Source organism: Myotis nattereri, assembly GCF_964212035.1.
Source record: "Myotis nattereri genome assembly, chromosome: 7".
In the NCBI taxonomy this organism is placed as follows: domain Eukaryota; kingdom Metazoa; phylum Chordata; class Mammalia; order Chiroptera; family Vespertilionidae; genus Myotis; species Myotis nattereri.
Genome location: NC_138082.1, coordinates 43,857,455 through 43,882,822, shown reverse-complemented (window position 1 = coordinate 43,882,822; position 25,368 = coordinate 43,857,455). Strand labels below are relative to the sequence as shown.

The window sequence follows — 25,368 nt, the reverse complement described above, 5'->3', positions numbered from 1 at the left end:
ACACAGCTGTTAATTTAAAATCACACAAAAAAAGGCAAGGCTGGCTATTCCCTAAGGTCCCTTCAGGAGCTGTATTTGCATAGCTGCATTTGGATAGTTTCAAAACAAATTCCCTCTGATTTCCAGTAGCATTCTCTTTCTCTCAACCCCATGAGCATCAGATTTAGAATTTTAGAGTTTTGCCCATCCACCCAAATCTGGTCCTGTCTTCTGAGGGAAGGCCTCCTAAATTCCCATTGACCTTTCCTATATTTATCAATGTCAGTGATAGTCTTTGTAATTTCATCTTCCATTGCTTCTACCATCCATCTTTACCACAGAGTAGAAGCATCTGCCTCAAATAAAGACAAAAGATTTTGATGAAGAGACAGGTTCTCAGGAAAAACAAGGTATTAGAAAGTGGATGCGATGAATATTTACTTACTTATAGAGAACTTTTCTTCTTCTTTTTTTTTTTTTTGAGAATGTCTTTCTTTACCAGAGTATAAAACAGAAAACAGACACTGGCTTTTTTGTTTACATTTACATAGACAATACTTAAATAAAAACCACCAGTTGACACTCATATCATTCTGCTTTTATTTATTTGGTGGTTAACTTACAAAGACACAGATGTCTTGGATAGACTCTGTCCCATTTAAACTATCCCCATGACTTAGATACCAAAATGTGTTTGTTTACATAGTGCAGTGGTATGAAAAATGTTTTTTTCTTTCTTTACAGTCCCTGACTATAAACAGGGGAAAATTAATTTCTTACCAAAAATTCGGGGCACTTTAACAATTATCCCATCCCATATCTTACTAAGATAACACAATTGGTATTACAAGTTAAAATATAAAGGCCTAACCATTTGTTACAAATATGCAAATAACCCGCTACTTAGACATAAAAAGTTGATTTCTTTCCAATCACAAAGTAAGGCACCATTGGATTAAACACTTTCTAGGCTTTTACTAAATAAAATGCATAGTGAAATAAATACCGAACACTGAATTTTAATACTGTAATACATTTCAATATAAAATGATGTGTGAATGTTAAAATACTATATTGCATCTTGAATACATTACCTGGAAATTTTATGGAAAAACACATGTAAGCTCTGATTTCAGGGAAGAAAATTATTCATTTTTGTGATTTACCATAGTTGAAAGTTTTAGCATAGAACTTATTCAGAGTTTTGGATGCAATTAGGTTGCTAACTTTCAAAGCAAGAATGTAAGTGTATTCATGAAACATTCACTTAAAAAACATTCTAAAACATCTCCCTCCTGGGTGAATAGTAACTTTGAGTTGTGACCCTGTTTCAGACTTTAGGATGGTACCTGCAAAGTTGAGATATACAAGGAAATTGGCTATTCGTACTTCCCTGTACAAAATCCAGACCCCCTTTCTTTGGGTCACACTTTCCTCTGCCATATTTGCTAGCAAGGCCTCTTTTCTGAAGTGAGTCATTAGGCTTTCTCATAGGAGTTTTAATCAACTATAGATTCAAGAATGATACCTGATCAAAGAATCCCAAATAAAACGATGCTGCTATATTACCAAAATATGAGCAATACCATTTTTTGGGGAAATACTTTGCCAAGCTTGTTATACCTTTATATTTCTTGATTCTTTGGGTAAAGGACCCCAAGTGCCTGAAAGACAAATTAAAGGTAGAGGAGGGAGGGACCCAAGTTCTCTAATGTACTAAGCCCAGGACTTTGGCAAGAAAAGTTATAAAAATACAGTATATTCAAATGGGCAACATCATAATTATTTAGACATCCCATTTAATAGAACTCTAAGTTCTTTTGCTTTTATATAAATGAAACAGTTATTTCTTCTATAAATAGGAATGCTTCTTTCAAAATTTTCTTTGGATTGATTTCTTGTTAGCATCTCTCAGTCACAGATGAACAATACACTGAAACCATGATACAAACTTTAGGTAGATATACATATACATTTGTGACCATGTGCTTTTGAAAAACAGGTAATGGTAATTTCAAACATAATCAACTGTTATAAAATAACTAAATGGACATTTTTTCCCCAACTCTGTAGCTAGATTAAAAATCCCAGTAAAGTCTGTAAACAAAATCATACAAAAAAAGGCAAGGCTGGCTCTTCCCTAAGGTCCCTTCGGGAGCTGTATTTGCATAGCTGCATTTGGATAGTTTCAAAGCAAATTCCCTCTGATTTCCAGTAGCAATCTCTTTCTCTCAACCCCATAAGCATCAGATTTAGATTTTTAGAGTTTGCTCATCAAGCCAAATCTGATCCCTTCTTCTGAGTTTCTGATTTGCTACCTTTCCCTGACTACCCCCTCCCCACTCCCACTACTGAGCCTACAAACCTCCCCGCCTGAGGAGCAAGCTGGGCGGCCTCTTCCAATGGGCAAGGCAGAAGTCCAGCTGACAGATACTCTCCAGCCAGCTGGTTCTGAGCCCAGAAGCCCCAACAGGCTTTCAGTTTCCTTGCAATGGCTTTATTCCACGTAACTGTAAACCCTATTAGAGTAATTTCTGACCTTGGGACTGTGAAGCAACACTTGTACACAGATACTAAGGGAAGAAGGAAAATAAGGGAGCACAATCTAAGGTCAAGCTGTCTGCCAGGCAAGGTGTTGGGTCCTAACTTTATTTTTAGTGACCTCTTGAATTGCTAAACGTCATTGTGCATTATTTTTTTAAACAGGAGGTATTTGTGCTAGCCTCTGTCTTCTAGACCTGCATTGTCCAATATGGCAGCCACTGCCATATGTGGTCACTGAGTCCTTGAACTGTGACTAGTCCAGGTAGGGATGCGCTTTAAGTGTAAAACACAAAACCAGATTTTGAAGCATTAGTACAAAAAAAAATAATGTACAATATCTCATTAATAATTGTTATTTTAATTGCAGGTAAAAATGATATTTTTGGATAAAAATATATTAAAATTAATTTCACCTTTTTATTTTCCTTTTTTTATTGTGGCTACTAGAAATATTTAAATTGTATATGTGGCTCACACTGTATTTCTATTGGACAGTCTGTCCTAGAGCCTGCCTCAGGCTGCCAAAGATTATAATCTATAACCGCAAAAATGTCATGTGCACCCTTGCTCAGCAACTTGTGTAGGTGGTCTGTGGTTCATGGAAACAGACAGGAGGCCAAGCACGCAAAAATGGCATGGAAGCAAGCAGCTCTCAGGGACTTTAACGTTATCTGTAGCAAACATGCAGTGAATGTTTGAATCTGGTTGGTTGAAAGCTGGGACACAGTTCATCTCTGCCTACTTGCCATAAAAGCTAGTTGAACCCAGGCAGTCAGCACTGGTGGGCTGTAGCTGAAGCAAGCAATAGCTTTGAGGATATACACAATATAAAAATCTAGGTGCATTCATTGCATTCCCACCCCCCACACACATATTCCCACATCACCCTCCCTTCTTCCCTACTCCCAGTATGAAAGGGACAAGGAAGACAAGGGGAGGAGGGTGTGCATCTCTTGATAGCAACAACAGAAGTAGCTCTTGGGCTCGGGTGGAGAAGAGCAGGCTAGGATCACCTTGGGATGGGAGGAAGGGGTGGGGCACCCCTTTCTCTTCGGTTGGATCCACCTTGATGAAAAAATAGACAAAATATAAATTTTGGTTAGAAAGCTTATGTTCTCACTGTAGAAATTCAAGGATGTGTGCAAAGGTATTCACAACCATACACCCTAACCAGGGATGGAAATAACTGGCACAGGTGGATGAGAAGTGAGAGGGGATGGGAAGAAGCAAGTAAGGATCTGAACAAACATTACTAAGGATGACCCACCACTGGCTACCGAGTACTTGCATAAAGTTAAGAAAATTTAAAAAGTTGCTTCTTATCCCAAACGTAGTATGCATTTATTATAGGTTTAGAAAAAATAGATAAGTAAAAACAAAGCAAAAGATTCACCCATGTTTGCACCACCCAGAGATAACATTATTTATATATTTTCTATATATGAACAGTTCCTTTTTGTCTTCCAAAAATTAGGTCATCTGTAGTCATTTTGAACATCTTTCAAAGTCATTACTCTTTACACATGTAATTATTGACACACTGCATTCTATGCATATTTGTAAGCTATCCAGGTTTAAGCCATTTACAATATTTGAAGTTCTTTTGTCCCACACACATTTGTCTGAGGATCTTACTGTTGTTAGGCATAGGGCCAGGTGCTCAGATGCTTAAGCATGTCTACCAGGGGCACATGGCAATTGAATGTGCCTGCTGAGGCCACTGCTCTGAGACTCAGGTGAGCTGGCACCAGCAGATTCCTCAGCAGGCATCTCAGCAATGATCCTAGTAGCCCTGTTAGGGATTTCTGCGATAGAACCAAGTCTCTGAGCAAGGACAGGAGTCAGAGGAAAACAGTGGCATCCCATTGTCTTGCTTGTTCCTCTTACTATCCCAACCAAGTCTTTTCTTGGACAGGCATCTGAGGAAAGACATCTGGTTTTACACCAGCCATCTGTCATGGGGCCTTGATTGTCAACTGCTATACCACAGGGTTAGCAAAACAAGGGCCGGCCTTGTGCAGAGCTTGAACTAGGTGGCACTGCTCAGGGCCGTCTGGGTGCCCTCCCAGGCTGTGGGCCTGGAGGCCAAGGTAGCAGGAGCAGAATAAAACCATTTGATAGTACTTTATATGTTTTTTAGAGAGATGATTCTTTATCAGTATAAAAATATTAAAATGTATAATGCTAGAAATTTAAAGTAAATCTACAAAAAGAGGTTTGGGGAAGCAGTGGAAATTAATCCACCAATTTAAGAAATATTTTTTTTTAATATATTTTATTGATTTTTTACAGAGAGGAAGGGAGAGAGATAGTTAGAAACATCGATGAGAGAGAAACATCGATCAGCTGCCTCCTGCACATCTCCTACTGGGGATATGCCCGCAACCCAGGTACATGCCCTTGACCGGAATCGAACCTGGGACCTTTCAGTCCGCAGGCCGACGCTCTATCCACTGAGCCAAACCGGTTTCGGCAAGAAATATTTTTAAGTGTCTACCATGTTCCAGGCTCTGTGCCACTCCAGGAAGATACAACAGTGAGCAGGACATAGTTCCCGTCTTCAAATTTCATAAAGTCTTAAAGACAGGAGGGTGGGGAAGGGAATGTGAACAGCTATTAAATAAAAAATCTAGAGGGGCTGGGGAAGATGGTTCTGTAACTGACTTAATATATGTAATCTGTAATACTTTCAACATAAAGGTAAGTTAAAACACACACACACACACACACACACGTAGGCAAAGTAAGTGCACTGTGCCACTGAGACATTCTTTTGATTTACTAAAGCAATTCTAATAACCATAACCTACATGTCTTTTACCATAGTAACCTACTTTTGCCCACCTGTGTGTGTGTGTGTATTAACATATTTAGTCTATGTGAACAACTCCTTAAAGTGAATTCATTTATTAGTGCCCAAGAGGGAAGAAAAGTAGGCTGTATTCTTACCAGATAGAAGCCCCTCTTACGACATAAACACACACACTGCACACACACACTACAAACATGCATATACAAACACGGAGAGCTCAAAGAAATTTGTCCCATGTGAAGAATCATTTTTCACCCAAAATTTTAACCACCAACTCTTGCATGATAATTTTTATTATAACTATACCTCTTTTATTAGGCATCGTCTAGGAATGCACTATTCCACATAAATGATTTTCCCCAGGAATTAAACTTCTCCTTTTAAGCAGCAATATTCTGTTTACTTCTATTTGTTCATGAAAATTTTCCTAAAATATTTTCTAATTCTTTGAATTCTTTAGCACAGGCACAAAGCACAATTTGACCTATCTTTGATAACCCAACAGAGACATCTAGTGTTGTCCTGTGCTCTAATATATAGCACAATTCTGTGTCCCTATCTCCTCCTTTGCCACCTACCACTTCTCCCTGAAGTCAGTGATTTTGCTTCTAACCAACCTTAACTTCAGTTGATACTAATCTGCTCTAAGGCTGGGAATCAACTAAATATTAAGAACTCTGTGCTAAGAGTCAGCAGGCTCTGCGTATGTGTAAGGAGCTCAGCCAGGGAGTGAGGGCAAGGGGAGTGTGTGTGTGTGTGTGTGTGTGTGTGAGAGAGAGAGAGAGAGAGAGAGAGAGAGAGAGAGAGAGAGAGAGAGAGAGAGAACATTTTAGGGACATTGTGACGGTTATCTGACATGTTCAGATGCTTTTTCTCCACACATTTCTGCTTTGGGAGTTTGGTTCTGAAGCTAAGCCTGTCACAGGTCTGAGTCTCATCAGTGATATATGTATATTTTACGCTAATTCTTTGTCAGTTCTATACATTCGTTGTAAAATTTTAGTTTTTTGTTTCCTCTTCTTGTTCACATTTCCCCCCAATGGTGGAAAAGTGAGTCACTTCTTATGGTAGTATTACATATATTAGCAAAAAAACCAAACAAAACAGAAGCAACCTAAGTATCCAATAATGGTAAACTAAATTATTATATGCGGACTTGATGGAAACTTGTATCATAAAAACCATGTGATAAAATAGGAAAGTGTCTACTAAACAATGTTATATAAACCCCACTACCAAAAACTTCACTCTCTAACTACAACCATATAAATTAATCAGAATTATTAGATGGATAAAAATTAGATGAGAACCTGGTAAATGAAAATATGTGGAGAGATTATGGGTACACTTAAATTTTTCATGTAATATTCTATAAAGCTATAATTATAATATATTTAAAAAGATCAAGGCCATTTCAGTAAGTTTTTGTTATAATTAAGACATTTTGCTTGTATCAAAACTAACAGGAATAGAAAGAAGATGGTTTTATTTGTGCCATCTTAGGAAGATCAAAATGGGGGCAATTGTCTAAACAAGCAAAATAATACAATTTGATCTACTAGCAACCCAACAGTGTTTTGGGCTTGTGATGACACATTAAAATAATTGTTTCTCATATGCATTCTGGATTATCTCCATTTTCCCATCATGTGCAGAAGGGGAGTTTACCAGAATTTAGATGGCATCAAACCCAGAAGTGACTTCTCTGAAGTCTCCCACTCCAGGCAATAGGCCTGGATTTTCTATGCACCCCGCAATTGTATATAAACCAGAGTTTTATCAATTAGAGTAGGAAGTCACCAAAAGCCCTTGCAGAAATACTCACTCCGGCTTTCACTTCTTGCCAATTTACTGGGATAACTTTTGGTTGTTGGCACATATGGCTCTGGAGGTGGCAAGTCAGAAATCGGATGGAAGTTGAATCTGCTTTCCCACTCATCTGAGGGAGAGAAACAAACAGCGCCTTCAGAACAGGCAATCTGCCCTGAAAATATGTCATGTAAAGCACAGGATGAAATAGAACTGAAGAGATTGCTTCTAGTCTTACGTCCAGAAGTTTAGAGAAAAGCTGGAAGTACTAGAAATGTCACTGACATTGCACATGAATAAAATATATGGGTCTGCCAATCAAACCAAAGCGAGATCCAAGGGATTTTAAGTAGAGCGATGCTCAGGAGCTGGGGGCCAAGGCTTGGGACACCTCTCTTAACTATTCCTCCCACCAGTGGGAGGAATGCCTGGGACCCTCTGATAACAGAGGAAGAGGGAAGCTGCTTAATACCTCAGGTCACTGGGCCTCTTCCCTACAGCAAACTGTTTAGAAAGGGAGGTAATAAGAAGCTAATTTACAAATGGTTCTTTTCAGAATTCTGGTATCGCTGGAAAGTTAACAAATATGACTCAAACAAGGAAGCGCAAAAATGACCTGACTTTTCAGAAAGTGGAGGTGGATCACTATTTTTGATTTGAAATCATGGTGGGCCCTAAAATGGTTAGAATAGTGATTTTCAACTGCTGTGCAACAAGAATTTTTAAAATATGCAATACCTGACTATTTGGTCAGGGGCACTGACCTCTTTTCCCTTAGATTGTCAAATTAAAAAATGACAACAGCAAACACAATAATAGCCATCGAGTGTGAATGAATCACAATTAAACCTATTTTTCTTGTCAGATTGGAAAAAAATACGTTTTTTGCTGTGCCTCAGAGTTTTAGTAATTAGTTTATGTGTGTCATGGGATGAAGAAGGTTGAAAATCACTGGGTTAGATAGAGCAGTGCAGCGTGATGACAGTGAGGGTCATGCAAACAAGAAATGTTAATGCAAACACACACCCAAATACAAATCTCCCATTCCGCCGCTGCTCTACAGCTTGTAGGATTCCAAGAAGCTGGGACCACACCTCACCTTCACATGAAGAGTCTTGGAAGCCGTTTCTAATTGATGTTGATGGTGGAGGTGGGGGAGGCACCCCAGCACCAGGCCTGTCTGGAGGAGGGGGGGGCCGGGGCCCACTCCTGGGACTGTCTACTCCTCTGGACGGCAACTGTGGGGTGGCCGGCAGGGCCCGAGATGTGCTGCCATTTCTGTTTATTGGAGGAGGAGGTGGGAGAGGGCCTGGAGTAAAAGAAAAACCAACATTTAGGGCCATACCTTACATTCTCCATCACCAAGGTGCAGTTATTGTGTGCCTGATGGATACAGGCCCTTTACTAGAGAACATGGAGAAATGGTGGACACTTCTTAGGAGATTTAGCCAAGCAAGGAGTAGGCACATATAAACTCAGAAATGCACATATGTATACACAGATGTGGAATGAGTGCATATTGATAGCTAAGTGGCTGTTTTGGCTGTGAGTATTGAGATTGGAGATGATACAGTTGACAACAGGTGATAATCTGTTTATACAGGCAATCGTATACATACTTAAAACACATTTTAATATTTTAAGTAGCCCTTGAACTAATTACTGCAATATACTTATTAAATAAACGCTGTATTAAAAGAGGATTTTAAATGAAGAATAAGATAGCTATGAATTTATTTTAGATCTTCAGATGGGTTAAGTTCTTTAAATGCACAGTGTTATTGCTAATTCCACGGGCACACAATCTCTTTCCAGACAGAAGTGGGTCAGGAAACCCAATGTTAGTCATCCTGAGAATAGAAGTTCCTTCTTGGTTCTTCCTCTTTCTCGGGGCGAATAATGCAGGGAGTGACAAACAGCTCATCAGTGTGCATGGCTAGAAATGCTGGTGCAGGACCCTGACCCTGAGCAGGCTGCTTGCCTACGGAGCTTGATTTCCTATTTACAAAGAACACCAAATAGTTACCTTTCCCACAGCACTGTTGCCAGGAATACTTAGTCAAAAAAACAAATAAAAAGCACTACATAAGTATTTGAAACCACTTTTAAAAAATGCAGTGGTATGGTAGAATTAGAAAACTTTAAGTTCCTAGGAAAATAACACAGTACATTCTTTTTGATAATAAAAAGGAACCTATCTTGCCTCTTCCATCCTCCAAGTGCAGAGGCTGTTTGGGTCGTGAGTAAAATAAACAAAAAGAAGAACTTAAGCATTTCCTGTAAACCAAAATGACCTTAGTGACTCCTGATCTTCAGCAGTGTGCTCCACTTGTCCGATGCTGACGTTTTATGTAACACACATCTTAGTGCTATAAATGTAAGTATCTCTTATTAACTGCATATTCGGAATCCAATCAGAGGACCTACAGAGGAACGACTCGTCCATCGCAGACATCCCTGCCTGAAGTCTTGGCTCAGACACTTGATGAAGGCAGGAGGCATGCCCTGCCCTGGTCGGTCTCTCACCCTGGGCAAGTATAATAGGAAACATTTCTATTTCCCACTGACAGCATAATAACAAAAGTGGTCATTTATGTTGGGAAATAACCACGATATACACTTAATCTCGTTTGAGTTTTATAACAGCCCTGAAAGGCAGAGACAGCAGATGAGGTGTTGAAAGTTAAAAAGACCAAGTCAGGAGGCTAATGAGAAGAACCAGAATTTGACTACAAATCTGTCAAATTTGAAAGCCTATTCTCCTAACAGTGAAGCTAAGCCACCTCTCAAAATCCAGGTGGCCCTCGATCTCCCATATGTTCCTTGTGGGGATGTAAACTGGTAGGAATTTTCTAGAGGCCAATTTGGCAGTACCTATGAAATCCATAGTTTACTGTGCACACCCATTGACCTAGACATTCCATTTCTAGAAATTCATTCCAAGGAAATACATAGAGATGTGCACAAATATTTGGTTACAAGAATATATTCCTGCATTATCTGCAACAGCAAAAATCTGGAGATGGCCTATATGACCAAGTGAGGGATTAAATAATCAAGGTATTTTGTAGGATTTAATATTATGCAGTCATTAAAAGTCAGATTGTATCATATTAGGAAATGTTAATGAAATATTGTTAAATAAAAAGCAAATTAGCCGAAACTGGTTTGGCTCAGTGGATATAGAGCGTCAGCCTGCAGACTGAAGGGTCCCAGGTTTGATTCCGGTCAAGGGCATGTACCTGGGTTGCGGGCACATCCCCAGTAGGAGATGTGCAGGAGGCAGCTGATCAATGTTTCTCTCTCATCAATGTTTCTAGCTCTCTATCTCTCTCCCTTCCTCTCTGTAAAAAATCAATAAAATATATTTTTAAAAAAAAGCAAATTAATACCAAACAATATATGTAGTATGATACTAATTTTATAAACATATATATATATTTTAAAAGACTGAAATAATTTTTAAAAACTGTTATGGTTATTTTTAGATGGTGGTGGTGGTAGGATTATAGATGATTTTAATTTTCTATAATAAACAGATCTGACTTATGTAATTGAACAATAAATGTTATATGTGTCTACCCTATTTTGGGGGAGATTTAATCTGTTGATTCATCTATTTGGTAGAGCCATGCAATCAGCTTCTCAACCACTTTGGGGGAAATCCATAGCTTTTGGATAAAAAGAAGACACTGTGTTTCATTCATCTGACTACGTGTTCTTGTTAATTCACTGCAGACTACTTAATGAGATGCCACAATGTCTAGGGACTGGATTGAACGGATTAGTAAATTTGTATGTTTGGAATGGACTCTCCGTGGAAGGGCGGTTTGAAGGAGTGGTTTTCGAACTTTCCTGCACATTAGTCACTGGGACATTGCAATCCCAGTATCCTGATGCCCCGTCTGCAACCCAGACCACCAAAACCAGAAGCCCCGGGGAAGGGGCCCAGGCATCGTGCTTTTTAAAGCTCCCCAGGTGATTGCAGTATATGGTCAAGTTTGGGGCCACGGTTTAAAAAATGGTGTTTATTAGGTTCCCGAGGTCACAGGGTCAAAGGTCCGTTAACTTTGCAGAGAGGGGAAAAAAATGCCCCATTTCCAAACATCTTGCCTGTATAAGGTTAAATTTTAAAAGTAGATAGTTCCCCTGATTCTATCAATAACTGATGCAAAACAAAAAAGCACCGATTATAATTAGCGGAGGGAGTATGATGCTGGTAATCCTCACACTTCATTTCATACTCTGAAAGCTACTCCCTCAGATTCATGTTCTCAGCCCTAGGCAGGGGCCACAGATGTGCTTCAGCAGGTCCTCCAGCCCGTGAACTACCGTGCGTAGCTCGAGTTTATGCTTATGAGCATTTCTGTCAAGTGCAGGCCTATGCCTTTATCTGATTCTCCAAGGGCTCTGTGTGCCGGAGATGTGAGCCAACAGCCAAACGGGCCCTAACATTTGTCTTTACTATGCAGGGAAGCGGCCGGAAAGCTTGACAGATAAAGAGAAGTGCAGAAGTTCATTCCCTCTTAAATAATTGCCCTTCTTGTTGGAATAACGGGCCCTGCTGCAGGAGACGGGAATTTATCTCCCAAATTAGGGCATCTGAAACCACTTCAGGGAGGCCGGGCTGCAGAGCGGTGAGATGAAAGAGTTCTAGCATCGCCCAGACAGGTGTAGCTCAGCGGTTGAGCATCGACCCAGGAACCGAGGTCACCGGTTGGATTCCGGGTCAAGGGCACATGCCCAGGTTGCAAGCTCGGTCCCCAGTGCGGGGGCGTGCAGGAGGCAGCCGATCAGTGATTCTCTCTCATCATTGATGTTTCTATCTCTCCCTCTCCTTCCTCTCTGAAATCAATAAAAATATATTGAAAAAAGAAAAGAGTTCTAGCCTCTTTGGTATGAACTAGTTTGTGATCCTCTCACTTTCTTGCTTCCTCGGTCTCATCTCTAAAACACGGACAGAAACAGCTATCAGCCCCGCTTCCCTCAGGCTTGCACGCGGCCAAGATGCAATCACAGAGGTAAGATGCAAGCAGCCCACGGGTTCCGCGGGCTTTCAGCCGGACTCCGTTCAGCCCCTATCAGGAGTGACGTGTGCAGGCTGGGCTTCGGGGAGACCACCCACCCCACGCCTCGCCATACCTGATCGGCCCGGCGGGTCCCTCACGGGGGGCGGGGGCCGCTCACTGGGCGGGGGAGGCAGAGGCCCCGAGCGCCCAGGCGAAGGCAGGGGAGGTGCGGACGAGCTGAGGGACAGGTTCCGCTGCGGGAGCCTCGGGATCTCGTCGCCGCCGCTGGACCCCGGAGGCGGGTGGGCCGGGCCGGGCCTGCAGGGCGGCGGCGGCGGGGGCGCCTGCGCCAGGGCGGACGGCCGCGGCGTGGACGGCACCGGGGGCTTGCTGTTCTGCGGGGGCGGCGGCGGGCCGGCTTCCCGGTGGAGGGAGGGCCGGCTGCCCATCGGCGGCGGCGGCGGAGGGGGCTTGTCCTCCAAGGCCCGGCTCGGGGTCGGGGGCAAGGGCGGCCGATTGGCGAAGGCCGAGGGGGTCTGGCGGACGGAGCCTCCTCCAAAAGCAGCGCCTCGGTTTCCAAGGAAAGGCGGCGGCGTGGGCCCGGGGCCGGGCTGCCGGGGCGCCCCGCGGTTGTGCAGACTGGACTGGACGGGTCTGGGCGTGTTGGGCACCGGAGGGGCCGCGCTCTCGGGCTTGGAGCCCACGTCGGGCCGCGGCGGAGGCATGCGGTTCCTCTGGGGCTCCGGGGGCCCGCTCCTGTGGCCCGGAGCCGGCACCGGGAACCGCCCCGGGCCGCCGGGCGGTGAGAACGGCTTGGCAGACGTGGCTCTTGCTCCTGGTGGCAAAATCGGGGGTCGGCTTCCTCCGGAATCTGAAGAAGGAGGGGGGCAAATTCAGTTAGAAGATTAGGAGCCTTAAAAGAAACCAGGAACTAGAGCAGATTCCCGGCAGCTGGACATCCTTTCCCAGATGCTACAGGATACAGGTAACTGCTATTGAAGTCGGGTTTGGTGTGGCCTTTCCTGGAGGAAGAGGAACAGAGCACGGCTCTCCCATTCCCTCCGGCCGGAGGCTCGACAGCCGCCGCTCTCCACAGGCCTTTGGGGAGACCTCCTGCCTTACGCGTGGGCAGGAGCCAGGAGGGAGCTGCCAAGAGCTCTGGAGAGACCCCCTTCCTCACAGAGGACGAGAACGGGACGGTGTGGCGCATGGGACTTCTGCTCATGATTTCCTTTTCTCCCGTCACCATCCCTGCCTCCTTGCCCTGGTACTTCGTAGGCTTAGAAAAATAACTTAGCCATTTCAGGTGAAGAAATTAGTTATCTCAGTATAAATCTTCATAGGAGAAGGGTTACCTAGTCTCTTTGAAGAGAAACTCCCAAGAGAAGGTAGAAAAATAGAATGGGAAAGTTATGATAGAAATAAGAAGGAACTAAGAAAAAAAAACTGTCAAAGTTGAATTGAAAAAGTTAATACCAGTGAATGGTCTTAATCTGCAAAGAAGTAAACAACTATACAACTTTTTTCCTACTGGGTCAATTCCACTTCAATATTGGCAGGACAGGAAAACCCTATTACACAATTAATATTAAACTAGTTCAACAAAGAAAGGGGGAACCAAGGTTATAGAAAAATTCAAACCACCACCCTAGAATAAAAAATTGGTTAGCCTGAAAACTACCAGTACAGCCAAGTGCTGCACTAAATATTTGCTGAGCACCTGCTGTATGTCAGCCACTATTCTAGATGCTAGAGACAGAGGAGTAAGCAAAATAGAAAAGATCCTCTCTTTTATAGTTTACATTCTTTTTGGGGGGAGACAGACAACAGACCAGCAAACACAGAAAATTACAAGTACTAAAAAGAAACTAAAACAGGCCGATGAGATGAAGTGCCTGGGGATGCTGGGATGGCTGGGTAGCTCTTCTCAGGATGTGACATTCGAGCTGAGTCCAGCCATAGAAAGATGCAGCTAGCACAGGAGGCAGTGGACTAGCAGGTACAAAGCCCCCGAGAGGGGAATGAACTTCAAATGAAAAACCAAAAACCACGGCCCGTGTGCCTGGCCCACAGTGAGCATGGAGGAAAGAGAACCCTAGGAAATGGGGTCTGAGAGCCATCAGGAGCCTGGTCGAAAAGAGCCCCGTAGGCCGAAAAGAGTTCAGATTCTGTCCAAGCACAATGACAGGCATTGGGAGGGATTTAGACAGCGGAGTAATGTGAACTCCAGAATTTTGTTTCAACTTTAGTACTAAAAGAAGATGTAGTGTCCTTGACTGTGTGGTATATTTTTATGTCGCCAACTTGTAATAAGTTATATCTTCCAAGTTCAGATTAAAGCTGCAGCTCCTACATTACATGGATAGGATCCATTACGTGGATAGTATACTATGAACATATATACTTCTGGTATACCCTTTTATGGACCAACTTAAATTCCACCTTCATTTTATTATTTTACTTCCAGTTGTCTCTTGCCTTAATTTCTTCACCTTTTAAAAAAAGTACTAAATGTATGCATTTATCAGCTACCTAAAATCCTTCCGGTCGGTTTTAAATTTCAGTTTCAATGCAGGTCTGGCAAGATAGACTCTCTCATATTATTGAGTCTCTTTCTAGAGTTTGCCATCCAGTGCTAAAATAGTCACTGAGGATTCAGTGACTTTATCTTCAGACCAATGTGGGAATTTCATACTTTCCCCAGTGGACATTTTGAAAGTTCACAAAATTAGAGATAAAATTCTTCTAACAGTAAACATGAAAAAAGAAAGTTTTATGATATAATTTCTTGAGCTCCTGCTATGGTCAGGAGAGCGCCTCGTGCTCTGTGAGGTTTTCACTTGGGCTCAGCCAGGTTAAGCTCCCCCTCTGCCAGCGGGTCCACACACAACCCTGAAGGACGCGTTTCCCTGGCTCCCTGCAGGGAAGACTTAGAATCACTGGCCCTGAAACGCCGAGTGTCTGTCAGCAAAACACCTTTCAGACTTAGTGAGATCTGTAATTATGTTCCGTATGACACGCTCCATAGCGTGTGAGAAATGTGGCTCTCAAGTATTGACTATGCTAGACAGCTGGGTCAGGCTGCCCACAAAGAAAGCGGAATTTGCCAGGTCACTGGGCAGTTTCCAGGGCGGCAAGTTCCATTTGTTCCTTCCTTTTCTTCCCTCTCTAGCTCACCCTTTAGAAAAAAGTACAAGCTACCCCAAGGACACGTCTGATACCGATTTAATTTAAAAAAGATGCTCCACAGAGTCTCTTGGAGTTAACATTTCAAGCAATCCAGAATGTTTTAAAGGGCGCGGTGCCGTAGCGGGGACGCCAAGCCTCCAAACCACCAAACCTGGTCTTCAGGGACCGAGAGAGAAGGAAACGCTTTACCATTGTCCCTGTTGGCCGTGGATCTCAGCTTGGGCATGCCAGCCTGGAACAGTCCCCCCAAACCGGGTGGTCCACCCCCTCCAAAGTTTCCGCCACCGCTGCCACTGCCGCCACCTCCGCCGCCACCTCCTCCGCCAAATCCGCCGCCTCCACCAAAGCCACCGCCGCCACCAGCTCCGGCTCCTTTAGGTTCTGCAGAGGAAGAAAACACAGTCTCTACACAGATCTGGAAGCACTACCAGTCTCCTTCACCAGTCCTGGACCAAGTACACAGTAACAACAAAACCTGGGCCTATGGTAGACAACTGGAATCTGATTAAAAAGCAGGATTGTAAGGATTTACCCCGCCCTCATCAGAAAAGGAGGGGTTCCTTCCACTCCTGGGCAGTCACAGGCCCGGTGAAAGAATGGACATAGGTGGTGACTGACCCCAGGCCTCCCATTTGGCTAGCTGCCATATGAATTAATATCTATTCGGCAAATAAAAGGATCTTCAAATAAATAAAGTCTCAAGGGAGGGGGAGATGCAATCAAAAGGTGAGAAAAAAGGAAATTGTAAAAATAAAAAGAATAAAAAATATTTCATAATTTTACTACTTGGAAATACCTAGTGTTTTGGCATATTTCCCCCCACCCCTTCCCCCCGCCAGTATCTTTTCATTTTTATTATTTTTTTCTTAAAATTAAGACCAACATTCACTGGACAGTTTTTAGCCTGCTTTTTTTGCTTAACACTTTATTGTTAGCATTTCCCATGTCATTAAATATTCTTTAAAAAGATAAATTTAAAGGAATGCATTGTGTTTTAAAACATGATTGTATTGTAGTTTATTTAACTATCTACTTATTTGATGGTCTTTTAGGTTGATTTTAATTTTTTAGTATCATTAAGCCCAAAGGTAGGCTTTCACATTTAAAAATTCTTTGCAATTTGAGACAGTGCAAATATTTTATTTTGTATTTATTTTCAAAAAATAGTGAAAGCTTTTGAAATGGACAAATGAAGAAGAAAAAGATTACTAAGTCTAGCCTTCTGTGTTATTTCCCATTGTCTTTGAGCTATTTTACAACTCTAAACTGTAGAACAATAATACAAATAATATTAGTCCATAGAATGCAAATTGGTGTGTTCAGAGGAAGGCAACTGATATTGATCCATTTTTCACCTATTTGTAAATTAATGTCAGCGTCTATCTGCCTATCTCCTTTGAACTGATACCATCATATTGATAACATCACCTCTCATTACTTAACAAGCAAAATAAAATTGTCTCTTATGTATGACCTGGTCAGTGTGACTCAATGGCTGAGCATCAACCTATGGACCAGAAGGTCACGGTTCGATTCCTGGTTGGGGCACGTGCCTGGGTTGTGGGCTCAATCCCCAATGTGGGACGTGCAGGAGGCAGCCAATCAATGATTCTCTCTCATCATTGATGTTTCTCTGTCTCTCTCCCTCTCCCTTCCTCTCTGAAATTAATTAAAAAAATAATTTATGTATGTATGTTTTATGAGGTTAAACATTGTTTAAAGTTCTACCCTAAAAAACTGTGGTGAGTCTTTGATGAGTATTATATGAGATTTACAAAATAATCTGGGAGGCTGGACAGAAACACCGTTTATTTTCTGTGTCTACTGATTTATCCAGTAAAGTTTTGTAATTTTCTTTCTTTTTTTTTTTTTTTTTTGGTGCCCTTGACTGGAATCGAACCTGGGACCCTTCAGTCTGCAGGCTGACACTCTATCCATTGAGCCAAACCAGTTAGGGCTGTAATTTTCTTGATATGAGTCACACAGGCTTCTTGTTAGGGTTACTTCAAATACATTTTTGTTTGTTAAAATTATAAAAATTGTTTTTTCTACTAACATTTGTGATTGGTCATTATTAGCATCATGAAATTTCATTTGATATCTATAAACAACTTTGTTCTTATTAAATTAAAATTTACCCAAAAATTACCTTGGATTTTCTAGTAGACAAATGGTTTGCAGATAATAAAGGTTTCCCCCCCTTCTTTTCTAACAGTTGTGTATCTTATCTTATTTCTGTTTTATATAAGTAATAACTTTGATGACTGAACTTCCATAACAATGTAAATTATTAATGTTGCTAAAGGAAAACATTTTGATTTTAATGAGAATGCCTCTAATGTTTCAAAGTTATATGGTTTTTCTTATTTGATATGATGCATTTATTGATTTTCTAACATTAAAAATGAGGTAAGCCCTGATGTTGATGAATTATTCTTTTACTACACATATTGAATTAGATTTTTTGTTGTGTGTTTTTTCCATTAGTACCCTCTCATCTATGATCATAAGTGGTCCATCTATAATAGTGTTTCTTACCCTTGGAACAACTGACATTTTGGTCTGGTAATTCTTTCTGTGAATGGTTGTCTTGTTCTCTATAGAATATTTACAGCATCCCTGACCTATACCCACTAGATGTCAGTAGGAACTCCTCCCTCACCAAGTTGTGGCAACTAAAAATGCCTCCAGACATTGCCACAGGTCCACTGGAACACTAATATATAGTTTTCTTTTTGTTTATATGCTGCCTTTGTCAAATTGTGATATTAGGATCATGCCAGTCTCATTACACCTATCAGAGGGCTTTCCATCTCTTCCTGTATTTGGGAGTGAATAATTTATACAGCATTGAATTAGCTATCACTTAAAATCTGAAATAATTTATTGATAAAAATCATCTGGCTCTAAATTTATTTAGAGGGAAAGTAATTGATAATGCTTTTAACTCTTTCCTTGCTCACTGAGGCTTCATGAGTAAGTTTTAGTAAATTTATGTTTTTCTTAGAACATAAATTTAAGATTTCTAAATGATTTAGCATATAACTTCATCTTAGCATCCTTGATTTAAAAAAAAAATCTGCTTTGAATCTCTTAATTATCTGCTTCCTGAGTTCTAGTTTTATTCATTTGTGTTTTCTTCTTTCTGGAATAGTTTTAGCATGTCTTTGTTGACTCTGTAGCAATAATATTGTCAATCTATATATATAAAAGCCTAAGCAACTGTTATGATGGGACGACCAGCCAGTAGCTATGATGCGCACTGACCACCAGGGGGAAGATGCTCAATGCAGGAGCTGCCCCCTGGTGGTCAGTACACTCCCACAGACAACCTCCTGCGGTCCCTCCCAACAGCAGTCCCCAATTGGGACTGGGCGAGATGGCCCCGATCAGCCAGGAGGGACCCGACTGTGCACTAATTCATGCACTGGGACTCTAGTAATATTAATAATGCCCTTGTCATTCAAATATTATTCATTAATGAATGATACAATTTGGAATATTACATTTACATAGGATACCTTTAAATGGTATTAAACATTCAAAGAGATCAATACACTATCAGATACCATCCATTAGTGTATCTTTCCGTAGAGAAGCTAAAGCAGTTGAAGATAGCTAACTGGCACAGGTCACTTTGTTAGTAATTAAACTGCAGGACTTTAAGAGTTATAACATGCATAACCATGATAACATTTTGATATAGAGCCCAGGGAGGTTTCACCTGCAAAAAAATTCAAAACCATAGATGGACTTTGTCACTTGCAAAGAGCTTGTGACAATAGTCTTGGTGGCCAAGTAATTGCATGGATAACAAGGGCATGCATTGGGCTGTATTTTGTGTCCACCAAGCAAAGTGAGCAGCTGGGAGGAAGAACTAACATTTATTTCCATTTAATGGGAGGATAAGTGGAGCTTATAGAATATAATGAGTTTCCACTAGTGGATTCAGGACTAGGTCCTAGAATGTCCAGTCTCCTTCAACATCTGGGGAACTCACATCCACCTCTCTGGAGCCTAGCCTCCCACTCATGGAGGAGAGAACCACTGGGCTCTGTCCTAGAGGTTGGCCTTTGGCCCCACACCAGGCATCATGACTTGATGGTTGTTGGACCAAGGCTCCCTTTATAGAAGTGACTGTGCTGGGATTCCCCTTGGGAGAATCTTGTAACATGGATCAGGAGAACAAAGGGATTGATTATACATTAACCACATCAGTTTTGATCTGGAGGTAAAACTGTATCAAGAGTCAAAGACCTCACAGTTCCTTTTTGGGGTTATGGTGCATTCTTATTTGCACCACCAACATTCAAAAGCCTTTGTCTTGGCTTTCCTCTTTGCCATTTACCTCCTACACCAGTGGTCTCATCTAATTCTCCTTCTCCTTCTCTTATGAGGCACCTTTCTTAGAAATTCCTCCTAAGCCCTTCTTATCCTTCACTTGGCTAAAATCCTGCATCATTATTTACTTGTCTATTTTCCATTGAGTCCAAATGGGCCCTGTGGTCTAGTATGAATTCAGGAGACATCTGGCTGGCAGTGGAAACATGTAGGAGTGTGAGGAGATAGTCTCAAGGCCTGATTAGTAACTATCCATAGGTTCTAGTCATGTATAATTTTGCATTTTGTTGTAAATGTTAATAAGCAGCCCTGTGTGGTGGGTACTTGTTTGTGTATACACACCCTGCCTTGTTCCAGAAAATATCTCAGACTTAGAATGGGTATATAAGCAAAGTTGTGATCTCATTTCCTCTTTCTCCAAGCTCCTAACATCATATCTTACACTTGAGTTTCACATTGCAGGCAACAAAACACTTTTACAGCATTGTCTCATTTATGTTCACAATGAACTTGCGAGGGCAGTAGGCTTGGAGATGATAAGTGATGGATGTGCCAGGACTTGAACCCGTATCCTTTGATTCCAAGGATAGGGTTCTTTCCCTGTTTCATCCTGCCTTTTGATCTGTGGTGCAAAGAGTTAATTTCCAGAAAGTGTTTGAATAATTCAGAGAATTGCTGCTGTGTGTGTCTTAAACAAAGAATTATTATACTGGCTTCCTGCAGCATTAGAGGGAACCCAAGCCGGAGCCGTGGCCTACAATGAGTGACACAGTCCCTTATTCTGCTAGCTTTGCAGCTGTTGTTAACCAAAAAAAAATTTTTTGGTGGGAAGGGTAGGGCTGAGTGTTACGCCATAAACCACTTCTCTCTGTGGGAAGGAACTCCCTTCACTTACTGTCCAGTATCGGGGCGCTTCTGTCATTGGTGACGGTCTTCTTAAGTTTCTTCCCTTTGCTGATGTCGGAGAGCAGAGCATTCCTCCCAGCCAGCTCTGACCTATTCAAGGCAGGCTTTTCTGTATTGGCCTGAAAGGAAACCATGCAAACTCGTATTCATCTCTTGAATTAAAATCAAGTGCTACAACCCTCAGTGGAGACAGCTAGCGTGTTGGGAGCTTGGGATTGAGGCTGCTGGCAATAGGTTGTAAATTCTCCACAAGTTTTAGACCCGGTGTCATTCTTTTTATGACCCAGACATTTGGGAGCAGATGCAGAAATCAATGACATTTATTTTTAATGCAGGTAGAGTCAGTTCCCGATAGAAGTCTCTGAAAATTCAGTCCATTGTCTGGCTGTGACCGGCAATGCCCGGGTTGATGGCTAGAAATGAGAAGGGAACTTGAATCTGGAAGATTCTGCAGGATGCCACAAGGCTTCATTCTCTAGAATGTGTCTGAAGAAGAGCTTCTCTTTTGTATCTTTTGGAACTAACTGGTACAAGGAGAAAACTGCTCCTAGCAGAACAGGTCACCTGTATTATTTTTTAATCCACCAAAGTTTGAGAAAAACAATTCCTTCTGTTTACATTGCCAAAGTTTCCCCCCCCCCTTCTTTTTAAGAGAGACTTGAGGTATAATTTGCATATAGTAACAGCACCCTTTAAATGTAGAGTCCTGTGAGTTTTGACAAACATATACAATCACCTTGCTTGTAGCCACCACCACAAGCAAAGTGTGTAACATTTCCATTAACTCAAAACTCCCTCATGTCCCTTTGGCCTAAGGTGTTTCTTTGAAAACTTAGTTCACAGAGATTGCAGAGCCGACAAAAGTGCTGCTTTAAGATATTTGAGTATTTCCTATTCTTTCAGAATTCCTGGGAGAGATCCTTACTATGAAGTTGGGCTCTTGTTTATCCAGGATTATTGTAGGGAGTGGGGACTCTAAGAGCCCAGCATACGAACTTGGAAGTTGGCATGTGCCTGTGTCTGTCACACTTGGAACCTGGTTTGGTCTGGCCTGGTCCTAGGGAGAGGCCATCTGGTAGACCCGGGAGTCCCGCTCGGCTGGCCCAGCCCTTCAGGAAGGATCTGATCTTGGAGGTGCCAGTGAGGGCCATGGCAGGTAAACCTGGGAAGTTTAGCTTAATGCTAAACCATTGGTACCTAGTTATTTATTACAGAGGCAGTCAGAGGCCAAGGGGGAGCTAAGAAAAACCCTCAGGTTGGCTACATAGAATCTCTGTGTGTTAAGCTGCAAGGGTCTTGACATTGTTCATGACAATAACATCGCTTGGACTATGGGTCAGGCACTGTTTCAGCACTTCATGTGCATGAATTCATTCAGTCCTCAGAAAGGGGAGTCAGTAGGTCCACTTTAGGGACAAGGAAACTTGGCGCAGGCGGGTCAGATCATTCGCTCGGGTCACCCAGCTGGTAAGAGCAGGGGCCAGGATCAAACCCTGGCAGGCTGGCTGCAGAGCCTTCCCTAGAATCTGTTGGAAGGACAAATGTGGGTCTAAAATGTCCCTTCCCCGAATTGGGGAGCTGCTGTTGAAGGGCACAGACGTGCATCTGGAAGATGAAGTTCTGGAGATCTAATGCCCAGGACAGTAATTTCAGTCTGCATTACAATGCTGCATTATAATCAGGCTAACAGGCAAGATCTTAAATGTTCTCACCACAAAGAAGAAAAGATAATTATGTGATGTGATGGAAGTGTTAGCTAAAGCAACAGAGCTAATTATAATATATAAATGTGTCAAACCAACATGTACGGCATAAGCTTATACAACATTATGTGTCAAATATATATCAATTGAAAAAAATTAATGAAGTTTCCCAAATTTCAGTCATTCTGGTACAGCCTTCATGATTTTGGCCATCTTCTCATGCTACCTGTCATTTATTTTATGTTTCTATTAAGTCTATTCAATATATAATTTACTACTTTTCAGTGAGCATTTTATTTTAAAGTAACTCCGTATTAAACTCTGGGTGTTCTAGTTATAATTTTTAGAGCACATATTAAGATAAACACATGAACATTGAAATAAAACAAAAATTAAAGTATGTACTACCCAGCAGTGGTATACAACCTACATTTTTTGGGGAAATATAAACTAATCCTGTAATATTAGATCAGAGCTTTTCAAACTTATCTAAGTAAAAGACCAATTTTTAAGAAAAAACTTCCAATCTATCATGGACTGATATTTTTGTAAAATAACAGTAACTTAGTAAAAAAAAAAAAGGCACAAAAATGCAATCTTAAAAACAACAGGCAGTTCAGCCGGTGTGGCTCAGGGGTTGAGCATCAATCCACATACCAAGAGTTCGCCAGTTCAATGCCCAGTCAGGGCACATGCCCCGGTGGTGGGCTCAATCCCCAGGAGGGAGCCCATTGATGTTTCTCTTTCAGCGATGTTTCTATCTTTCTCTCCTTCTCCCTTTCTCTCTCTCTCAAATCAATACAAACATATTTAAAACAACAACAACAGGCAAAACACTATCAAGTTGCTGTGTTTCTATATGCTTACTCTCAATTTCTGTGCTTATCTCCTTGGGGGCTCTAACTAGCAGTTGGAGGACCACAGCTCAAATAGCAACGAGCTAATTAATGGTCTGTTCTTCCAACCAGGCTCCAACCTTAGATGGTCTATAGGAGCGGTTCTCAACCTGTGGGTCGCAACCCCTTTGGGGTCGCCTAAGACCATCAGAAAACACATATATAATTACATATTGTTTTGGTGATTAATCACTATGCTTTAATTATGTCCAATTTGTAACAATGAAATTGGGGGTCACCACAACATGAGGAACTGTATTAAAGGGTCGTGGCATGAGGAAGGTTGAGAACCACTGGTCTATAGAAATGTGCCCATAGCAGCCTGGGCAAAGGACTTTTCCTTTCCCCACATGAAAAATGAAGGGCCCGTCCTTGGGAGCATTTAAGCAATGCAGGCTTCCCAAGCTGGCGGAGGCCTTTGTGATGGCATGGCTGGGAGCCCCTGTATCGCCCCGGGAAAGGCTGTGGGCTTCCTGGAAGAGGGGGCACTAACTTGTGAGGATGGGTCTAGCAAGGATCAGGATGAGCCCAGGGAAGAAATTCCTTTGCGTTTAGATGTCTAAATGCAAGAATAGATTTAAAGAGGGGTGTGGGTGTATGAGGAGGTCTTGAGGTAATGGTGGGAGTCGGGGATAGTTGTCAAAAACACAGAGTAGGCAAATGGCAGAGAAAAAGAAAAGAGTGGGTCTGGAGGACACTGGAATGGATGTGTTTTCAGATAGAGACCTGGGTTTCTGGACTGTCCTGCCCAGAAGTTGGGCCCATTTGAATGGAAACAGGGCAGAACTGCCCTTGCAAACCTGTCATGGGTCAGTGCATGGGAATGAATGAACAGGACACTTCTCTCACTGGACATGACAGAGGACACCCAACTGCCCCACGGCCCACACATGCACTGTGCACGGCAGGAGACATCAGACAACCAACCCTGGTTCTGGCTCACGCCAGCACCTGGAAAGCTCCCCATATCATATTTAAGCCAGAATGCAAAAACATTGAAAACAAACACATGGGTGCCAGAGTCAGCTTCATTCGGCGGCTTCATGCATGAATCATGGAGGGCGAGGAACCACTCACCACAGCAAATGTGGGCGGCGGCGGGGGCGCTGGAGGGGGAGGGACGGGCATCTTGGACAGCTAAGCTTTCAACAGTCTTGCTGATAAGTCTGTAAAAACAAAACACGGTCCTGTATTAGACTTCTTAGTAATACTCTGTCCTACTCTTCCCTCTTCCCCACCAAAGTGCCCGCTATTCACACAGGCCAGCTTTCATAAGAGGTGGGATTACCTTTGCCATGTTGCTAAGCTGTGACTGTTCTGGAAGGAGCCTACAGGGAGGCTTCTCAGCCTAAGTGCCTGAAGAGACTGGAAGCAAAATCCAGCACCTTGTGCTGCTCAATTCCACCACCCACCTAAGCAGGTGGGGGAATGGCCCATGCGGGGCTCCTGAGCCTGTGGCCTGGGTAGCTGGAAGGTGATGACATTGCTGGAAATGTGTCCCGGCAAAGTCTCATGAACAAGTGGCTTCTCTTCCTTACTCATTTCCATGACAAAATCCTTTCTTTCTCTCTTTCTTTCTCTCTCTTTCCTTCTTTCTTTCTCCCTCTCTTTCCCTTCCTTCCTTCCTTCCTTCCTTCCTTCCTTCCTTCCTTCCTTCCTTCCTTCCTTCCTTCTTTCTTTCTTTCTTTCTTTCTTTCTTTCTTTCTTCTTTCTTTCTTTTGGTATAAATATAATTTCTTTTTTTAAATTTAAATTCTTTATGGTTTAAAGTATTACATAAGTCTCCTTTTTCCCCTACTGACCTCTCCCTGGCCACCCCCCCCCCCCCCCAGCACATGCCCTCACTCTCCCTCCCCCTGTCTGGGTCCATTGGTTATGCTCGTATGCATGCATACAAGTCCTTTGGTTGATCTCTTACCCCCTCACCCCTGCCTTCCCTCATAGGTTGGACAGTCTGTTTGATGCTTCTATGGCTCTGGTTCTGTTTTTGTTCATCAGTTTATGTTGTTCATTATAGTCCACAAATGAGTGAGATCATGTGATATTTATCTTTCTCTGATTGGCTTATTTCGCTTAGCATAATGCTCTCCAGTTCCATCCATGCTGTTGCAAATGGTAAGAATTCCTTCTTTTTTACAGCAGCATAGTATTCCATTGTGTAGTTTTCTAATCCACTCATC

The 25,368-nt window shown here is 42.2% G+C and overlaps 1 protein-coding gene across 1 annotated transcript in view; it reads right to left on the bottom strand.

The window, feature by feature from the left end:
- Positions 1-572: 572 nt before the first annotated feature.
- WIPF1 (WAS/WASL interacting protein family member 1) overlaps positions 573-25,368 on the bottom strand; it is a 37,259-nt gene continuing 12,463 nt past the window's right edge. The window contains exons 2-8 of the mRNA XM_081095628.1: positions 24,266-24,354; positions 20,579-20,708; positions 15,532-15,723; positions 12,287-13,024; positions 8,244-8,453; positions 7,161-7,274; positions 573-3,588 (exon numbers count right to left, since the gene is read on the bottom strand). Coding sequence (XP_080951754.1) covers positions 3,533-3,588; positions 7,161-7,274; positions 8,244-8,453; positions 12,287-13,024; positions 15,532-15,723; positions 20,579-20,708; positions 24,266-24,316 — 1,491 coding nt within the window. The 5' untranslated portion in view covers positions 24,317-24,354 and the 3' untranslated portion in view covers positions 573-3,532. The remainder of the gene's footprint in view (positions 3,589-7,160; positions 7,275-8,243; positions 8,454-12,286; positions 13,025-15,531; positions 15,724-20,578; positions 20,709-24,265; positions 24,355-25,368) is intronic.